This window comes from Rhinolophus hipposideros (assembly GCF_964194185.1).
Source record: "Rhinolophus hipposideros genome assembly, chromosome: 11".
NCBI classification, from domain to species: domain Eukaryota; kingdom Metazoa; phylum Chordata; class Mammalia; order Chiroptera; family Rhinolophidae; genus Rhinolophus; species Rhinolophus hipposideros.
In genome coordinates, this window is record NC_138057.1 from 69,858,317 (window position 1) to 69,867,462 (window position 9,146).

General features: G+C 39.6%; 1 protein-coding gene across 3 annotated transcripts in view; it reads right to left on the minus strand.

Annotated features, from left to right (window-relative positions):
• Nucleotides 1-830: 830 nt before the first annotated feature.
• The window catches only part of LOC308504517 (uncharacterized protein), a 16,306-nt gene continuing 7,990 nt past the window's right edge, over nt 831-9,146 (minus strand). For 2 of the 3 annotated variants that reach the window (XR_013994381.1, XM_081065270.1), the window contains 3 exons: nt 8,835-8,882; nt 7,388-7,586; nt 831-1,792 (listed from right to left, as the gene is read on the minus strand). Coding sequence is in view for 1 of the 3 variants with exons in the window: in XM_081065270.1 (XP_080921396.1) it covers nt 1,660-1,792; nt 7,388-7,586; nt 8,835-8,882 (380 nt within the window). In the remaining 2 variants the exon portion in view is untranslated. Of the gene's footprint in view, nt 1,793-4,352; nt 7,587-8,834; nt 8,883-9,146 lie in introns of those variants that run through there. The other variant, XR_013994382.1, reaches the window with a different exon arrangement.

Below are 9,146 nucleotides of genomic sequence, written 5' to 3' on the forward strand. Positions count from 1 at the left end.
CATTGTGACTATCAGGGATTGTGTACGTAAAGCAGCTGGCAGAGGCTCTAGAGCATCTAGGTCTCAGCGAAATTCATTATCATTACTATTATCATTATTGTAGCTATTCAGAAAACACTGGTATCTACTTTGCTCCATTTTTTACCTCCTCTAAAGAGAATTTCCGTCAAAATTTAGTTGATGGACGATGCCCTCCTTTTCCGACAAATTATCCACATTATGCACATCAAATTCAGTAGCATAGAATGTATTTTGTTATTTACCAGTTAATTCGTGTTTGTAAATCTTGCCTTTCCTTAAGGGCAAGGACTGTTGCATGGATTTGTTTTGTCACCGCTGCACCCACCTCCACGGAAAGTGTGCTGCAGGTATTTGAAGAATTGATTCAGGAGATCTGAGGGAAGTTAACTCAGTAATTCAGACGTCACTAGTCTGCACTGTGGAGTGAGTGGGTCAGGAGCTCATCTGCATCTAGGGGGAAGCTAAGCATATTCATACATAAAGCCACAGGGTTTCAACTGAGGGGAAAAAGGAATGTTTTATGAAGAATTTTGGAATCAATTTACTATTAGTTTCTAGTCAAAGGAGAATAATTCACAAAAGAGAGTGGAATTGCATTCTAAACACATTCTACTTTCAGGGACTTCCAGTGATGGTAGCATGAAGAGAGGGATGGGTCTTTTCTGCAAAAACCAGTGTAAAACTAAACACATTGAAATTACTCACATGCCAACTTTATGAGAAAGCAAGACGAGAGAATAAGTGAGAGAGAGACAGAGACAGAGAGAGGGGAAGAGACAGACACACACACACACAGAGAAACACAGACAGAGAATAAAAATAAATTTAATTTGGGTAATTTTCTCAGCAGTCCATTTGATGTATGCGTGCTCCAGAGTGTGTCAGCTGTTTTCGCATCATGGAGAGATACATGAATCAGCTGTCCTCACGTTGTGGTGAGAGCATCTCACCGTGATGAACATACATCTGACGTTTAAAGAAACAATGACACACCATGGCCCTTACACCAAGTCAGCCCCGAAGATAAGGCATAGCACACTGCATTTTATGGATAGTAGTCAGTGGAGCATCATGGTTAAGAACACAGTTTCTGGAGCCAGGCTGGGGAGTTTCAACTCCCAGAGCTACCGCTTAATAACAATAGGCTATCAGGCAAATGACTCAGTTTTTCTCTAACAGTTTTCTCATCTATAAAATGGGGATGATGATTGGACTTCCTCATAGAATTGTTCTGAGGCTTGAATGCCATTTTAAATAAAGTATTTGGCACATGGTAAGTACTATATAGGTATGGTTGTAATTGCTATTATTTGAGGAGTTCTCAAGGATAATTTAGACTGTACACATTTTTTCTTTTTGCCTTGAGTGCTGACTATTGGGACCTAACCGCCAAGAAAGGTACGGCTTCACGGAATCTGTATGGTTATGACAAATCATTTTAGATTACTGTTAAGCAGGTCTTTCACGAACCTAAGATAGCAGTTTGTCAACCATATTCAGGTAACTGCCTTTGACTGTTTCTGTACACTCTTTAAATGGATATAGGATATACCCATAGTTAGTACAATTCTATTTATTTTTGAAAAGTCCTGTAAACCTGACTTTTCGTTAATTCTTCCTTCCTGTCCACCTCCAGTGTCATTGAAAATAATAGGGAGGATTTGTTCCCCATGACTCAGCATAAACTCTATTTGAGAAGTTGTGACTCACTGGGTGGCTGAAAGTCTCTGTGCCAATCAGCTGCCGCAGCATATGGAGAGGAGGAGGCAACCTGAAAGGAAAAAGCATAAAAATTCAAAACAAGGCCTCTGGATTTGGAGACCCTGAGTTCTATCTAAGATCTGATCTGTATCTAACTTGTGGCTTTGGATATGATAATTAATCTCTGAAGATTAATTGACTTAATCTGTGAAGTGGGGGGAAGGGTGATAATAGCACTAATAGCATGTTTCATAAGGTTTATTGAGATAATGAATGGGTATCACCTACACAATGCAGCTGAGTCATAAATACTGTTATTATGAAAACACCTAACCTACATCCTCATGTGAAAATCCTAATGCTCTCATATTCATTTGGTAGTGTTGGTTGAGCTAAATAAAACTCAGAGTTGGGAATTATTCCCTAGATAGTTTGAAAAACTTTTATCTTAAGGAAGACCCTTCTCCAGGACATGCCCCTCTTGCTCACAAGGAACATTCAAAATGGGTATTTTTCCATAATTTTTGCACATCTAAGAATCTCCTCTCATCTAGAATTGTAGAAGCCCTTGAGTTAAGGTCAAGTTGACTGAGAAGCTTTGTTAAGAGCATATCTGAACACTGGTCTCTGCCAGCCATTCTTTTAGGAAAAGATACTTACTAGTTAACTGAGAAGTTAACACATTCTAAAGTTGATGTCAATGTGTTCATTGCCCACGAGGAATAAAGCAATATTTGCAGACGATCTCAGAGGCTCCGAAATGTTTCTCCCTGATCTTTCCCATTTGTCAAAATTTCACCCATTTCTTAAAACCCAACTCATAAGCCACCTCCTTGTGAAATTACCCCTGATCATTTTCAGCCCAAACGGAACACTTCCTACTGTGAAATCTTCGTCTGCACATCTCTGATTCCTCTTCCATGAACATCCCCACATGTTCATTGGACAAATGTTATATCTCTGTATTTCCTATCTTACCTGCAAGGAGGAAATAGACCAGAGTTGTTCGTGTGTTCTTTTTAGAGATCTGAATTTAAATTCCAACTTTTTTACCTGTTTGCTGAGCAATGTTGAAAAAGCTAGAGCTTAAGCTTTTGGGAGGCAGGTACCAGGACTTGGACAGAGGTTGCCAAGATTGGACAGAGGTTGCCAAAATTTACCTGATGAATACTAAATAAAAGGGGACCTGTGTGAGGTCACAGGGCTTAGCTTTAGTAGGAACTGAATATTAGGTAGTGGTTCCACAGAAATCTTGGCAAATGCTATTTGATTAATTTCTAGAAACAATAAATAAATGAGGCGTGGGCTCCAATTTCTTAGCTATTTTCTTGGGTTCCCTTGAGTATCAAGGAGCTGAACCCAGGTATTTAGAATTGGTAGATCTGGGTTCTTATCTCATCTCTCAGCTTTATCATTTGCTCTGAAATCTGGATCATGTAAGTCACCTTTTTAAGCGTTGGTATTACGTATATGTAAATAATAATAATAATAATAATAATAATAATAATACTTTCCCCAGCAGATTCTTAAGAATGTTCTATAAAATGCCACAGAGCATATAAGTAGGTATTCTGGAAAACAAAAACAAGAAACAAAAAAACTGGCATGGTCAATGTGTTTGGACATTTCTGGATTAAACAAAAACAGATTTATTTATGGTAGAACTTTATAAGACTTTTATGTGTCAGTGTGCATTCTGAATCTTCAGAAAGGGTATGGAGTATTCAATGTCTCACAAAAGTATTGGTCATGGACTCTGTGGTAGTCAGAGCTCTTGATTACAAGTGATGGAACCCAACTCATAATGGAGAGAGGGAGTGAGTGAGGAAGGGAGGGAGGGAGTGAGAGAGAGACAGAGAGACAGAGAGACTGAGAGACAGAGAGAATATGTATTTGCTTTGCTTTTTTAACTACTAAATAATTCTCTGAGAAGGACTACATTCAGAAGATTAAAAATAGTCATCAAAACTGGGTCCCTGATTGTTCCTGGGTTCTCATTATGGTTTCATGTTTTAATTTTGTGAGTAATGAATTGGGTCCTTTAGTCATCTCTGAACTAATCAACGACAGTTATAGTCAGATGTATATGATGGTCTGATGAAAGTTCTCCATCCCTGGAGCTTCAGATGAAATCATGTCCATATTACCCACATGGATTAAGAGTAGGAAAGTTATGCTTTAGTGCCCCATTATCCAAATGGATACAAAAAACTTAAAAATAACATGATACATGCGACAGAATCATGCCACTCTCCTTGTGGGTAAAAAAAATCAAAAGAGACAAAGGCACGGCATTCTTTGGAAAATACGAATCAAATGATTATGTAAAGGGCCTGACCATAGTAGGCCCTCATGAAATGTCAGTCTCCTTTCCTTTTTCCCTCTTCCTATGCTATTTTAGTGTCTGAATGAGCCAACCAAGCCATGTAGAAAATTCTATTCATGCCTGAAGATCAGCCCAAGTTTCAAGTTTCAGAACCTAACGCAAACTTCCAAGCAGTTGAGAAATTCTCTTCCCTTGGTCATGAGATCAGTTCTAGAGGAGGCCTGACTATATTCCACTGAGCATTATTTAATTGAATGCACCCAAAATAGCTGTGTTTCCATATACCACACGCCGTACAGCCCATCAGAGTTATACATATTTATTAGTTTAAATGCCACAGGAAAGACTTCCACAACTTGTTTCTCAATTCATGATGAAGGATTTTTTCGCCCCATTCTCTCCGTAGACTTTAATAGTGCAAGGTGGCCTTGACCTATTTCTTCTTTCTCCTCTTTCTTAACTGCTTTGGGCTCCCAGTTTGCCTTTCTCACTTGCTCTGATCCCTCTTGGTTTACCTCCCACACTCCCCTTGGCCAGTCTGTCTCCCGCAGCCTCCATTTGCCGCCTCCTTCTTAATCTGCATCTATGTTTACCCCCTCTTGGACCCTTTGAACTCCTTTCTGCTTGAACTTCTTTTCTCACCGTAGGTCCTACCATGCCATTGCATTCTTAAATATTGTCTCCTCCAGCTGGGAGCCATACGCCCTTTTGTTTGCAGAAGTCATATCCATATTCATAAATTGCTAAGCATATTTTATAATCAGAATTCACTGTGAAGCACACTCACCACTCCTGCTGTTTCGGCTTACCCGCTAGAGGAAGGTGAAGTCTCTTGCAATTTTGTTCCAAGGAATAAAAGCAATGTTTGGTGAATGAGCATGCACTCCAGCTCTTGCTGAAGAGGAGATACCAGTAAATGACACTCCTGCTACCTGCAGGTGCTCTGAATGCAGGTCAACAACAACAACAACAACAATGGAACTGCACATACAGATACACATTTTTCATCGGGAGGTTTCCCTTCTTATCCCCAAACACCTTAGTTTCTGGAATGATTGTCAAGCATCCAACTCTGTTGTCCAAGAACCAAAACGGGCATTTGGCCAATAAGGAACTAAAGCTAATGTACTGCCTTTTACAGTAAAAGAAAAGAGATGAAAACTAGTATTTATTGACCATCTCCTTCCTGTCAGCAAGTGGTTAGGACTGTGACATTTTTGAGTCTCAAAATTACATTACGTATCTATATCAATACCTATAATCAAATGTAGATATGTAGACCGAGATATATATGTGCATATAGGTATAGATATAGCTCAGCTCAAGCTGCTGTAACAAAATACCATATACGAAGTTACTTAAACACAAGAAAGTTATTTTGCAGTTTTGGAGGCTGGAAGTCTGAGATTAGGGTGCTAGCATGGTTAGTTTCCGGTGAGAGCCCTCTTGACTTTATAGATGGCCGGCTTTCTTGCTATGTCCTCTCATGGGAAGAGCAAAGTCTTAGCCTCTTCCTCTGCTTATAAAGGCACTAATCTCATCATGAGGACTTCCCGCCCCCCCATGGCCTTATCAGATCCTAATCACCTCCCAACATCATCACATTGGGAGAAAGGGCCTCAACATATGAATTTGGGAGGGATACTTTCAGTCCATAACAATATATGACCCCACTTCTTACAGGAGATGAAAATACCCTAAAATCACACAGTGAGTGAGTAAGGTGAGTTTTCAACCCTGATCTCTCCACATTCAACCCCAGGTACATTTCAAAGCTAGCTCTCAAAAATAAACAAACACTCAAATGAATGAATGAATAAATAAAATAATCCAAGCTTTTTGTGAAATCTTATAATGATAGGGAACTCAGTTTCTCTCCAGGCATCCTGGTGATTTTATAGTTTGGGAAGTAAAGCATAGTTTGAGATTTTTGCCTCCATTAAACAAACGCTCTTCTCTGGGACTGCTCATTTCCTAAAAAAAGGTGTTAGGAGGTGCAGGGTGAAGTCTCTGTTCTGAACAATTAAAGCCCTCATTGTGGAATGGTTACAATGTGTCGGATACTCTCCTAAGCACTCCTTTAAGTCTCCCATTGGGAACACAACATGTTTTAGATGATGAAAATGAGGGCTCAAGATGTTAAGTTAATTGAACTAGCAAGGAGAAGGAATTGGAACCCAGATCTGACCTGTCAAGTTAAGAATGTTTGAACCTGTAGAGAATTTTTATAAGAGTTTACTTGAGCCAAACTGACAATATGGTGGGAAACAAGATCTCAAATGCTCTGGAAAAGGACAGTTTTTCCGTTTCTTTTATACACTTGGAATTAGGGCTATAATGTAAGGAAGATTACGTTAAGGTGGAAGAAAGCAAGGTATAAGATAGTTAACAAGGTTATGTGCTCCCCTGACCCTGGAGGGTTATTATGCCTTTGAGGGGTCTGGAAAATAGGATCACTTTGGGCCTTTCAAGGTGTGTAAACCTAGATGCAAAGAACGATGGGCAGGGCTGGCTTAAAACCTTTTACTAAAGAGGTTACATGCCTGAGGTGTGACTACCTACCTTGACCTGTCCAGTTAGGAATTTATGATCAGATCACCCTGTGCAGTTACTTTCTGTCACTGAACTTCTCCATACCCCCTTATTCGTCCACAGACCTCAGCCTCTGACTTAACCACAATTCCAATGACAGCCTACATATTCTTTTCAAGGGAATGCAAACTCCTATTAAAATGTGAACAACAGCTTCAGGTGTGGCCTTACAAATGAAGGTGACCAGGGAACTATCACTCTGTTGATCTGTCTGCTAGAAACACAATCCTTCAAAATGAAAGATATACAAAGTCCACCGTCCAGGTCCAATCCAAGCTATTGCTGAGGCTGCCCCTGGTTGTGATCCATTCATCTGATTGCAGCCAGAGGATGAAGAGACAGGTTTATCTGCTTGGATTTGAACCCGTGGCTCCCAGGCATCTCAGGAGTATGCAGGTGCTCCACTAATTATGCCCCCCCCCCCACTGACTCTCCCTGCCGCTGTGGCTATATGTCATTTTTGTTAGTTCTGTACACATCATGCTTATACCGCCACCAATACTGTAGACTCTGGTACAGCCTTTCATGTTCATATTTCAGGCTGCTTTACAAACAGTAATTAATTAGGCTTCATCACCCCCTGATGAGATTATTATGTATAAACAATCTCGTGCATGGCCTGGGAAATTTTGTCATAAGGAATTGTAAGTTTAATTCACACCTCCACCACGGACATCAGGCTACCTCTACAAAGGTGAAAAGAAAGAAGTGATGAAAAAGGATGACATTATGATTCAGATCACGAACCTCCTACTATTGAGCAAAACGGAAATATTTTTGAATGTACAAAATCCATTGGTAGCATGAGGCTCAGTCCTGGAACACCAGAGCTGGGGGATAGAAGATAAGGGTCTTCGATCTGCCATGGACGCCAGGTTCATGGCAGCGATGTCATCGGCGTGGCCTTGGGAAAGCCAATTAAGTCCTCGAAGCCTCAGTTCTTCCCCTGGAAATAGAGAAAATTAGAGTTCCTGTTTTACAGACGTCACTGAGGAATCTTTCAATCAAGTCAGGCCATAAATAACAAACTCCTTGGTGTCCTGTGAAGTGATCTCAGCTCACAATAACCTGTAGGACATAAAGATCAGTTTAGTCCCCTTTTTCGGGCACCTGTTGAACACCTAGGAATCCCTGCAGAGCTTTTGGACATGGAAGACATAAGAGAAACACAGTTCATTTTCTGAAAATTTTCTGCCTCATTTTGTCTGCCAGGATACTGGGGAGACAGATTTTGGGATTTTAGTCAGCATTGGTGGCAATCTTCTAATCATTCTCTGAGATTTGTGGGTTTTTTTTTTTTTTTTTGCTTTTCACGGACAGTGTGAAAACAACCACAATGTGAGACTGATGTGGTCTGAATGTGTTTGTCTCCCCAAAATTCATCTGTTGAAATCCTAACCCCCAAAAGTGATGATGTCAGCAGGTGGAACCTTTGGGATGTGATTAGGTTATGAGAATGGGGCCCTCATGTTTCGGATTAATGCTCTTATAAAAACCCCCAAAGCGCTCCCGTGTGCATCTGCCTGAGGGTACAATGAGAAGTCTATGACCCAGAAGAGGGCTCTCACTCATTTCTGTTGTTTATAAGCTGCCCAGTTTGTGGTCTTTTGCCATAGCAGCCCAAATGCGCTAAGACGGTGATAAAATTTGCCCCGATGGAAGGCTACACACTTTTCTAGAATATAGCAGAAGATATATTCTGTAACATATTACGGAAAAGTGAAGCAGTATGTATCCAAAATCTGTTATTTGTGGTTGAAATACAAGCATCTTTTCTTATTTAATAACATACTACCTATCTTGCTCACTTTGAATCTTTTTTATCAAATTTATGATATTTTAAACTACATGTATAGCACTGTGCTGAAATTTATTTTTGCAACAGTCATAAATCTGAGGACTTCAATTTCTGAAAGCAGTTTGCTGATGAATTCGATATGCACACTGACCCTTCTTGTTACTTTATTAAGGAGCAAGAAAAAATTTATCACAATAAAATTTGTTGTGGAACTATCTTGTGGAAATTTGAAATCCTCTGATTTCTTTCTTCATTGTCAAGAAAATAACTAATTAGGCAATAATTTATTAATTTGACAAATATTTCTTGAATGTTTCTGGTGTAAGTATAGCTTGGCACAATCATTTGAAAAAAAAAGTTTGGTACTATTATAAAGATAAAAATGTTAATACGTACCTTCCACATGACCAAAACTTCCCCCAGTAGAAAATAAAATATCTCTACCTGAAAGAAATAAAAATACACATTCACGAAAAAAGGACGTATACTGAAATGTTCATGCAGCTTTGTTTAAAATAGCCCCAAACTAGAATAATGTGCAGTACCTGGTGAATGGTACAAATCATACGTGGTATTTCCATAGTTTGTAATAAGAATCAGCAATACAAAGAAACTAGGAGTACACGCAGGACGCAAATGTGATGGGTGACTTCCTGTGTCACTTTGACTGGGTGGCAGAGTGACCAGATATATGGTAAACATGATTTC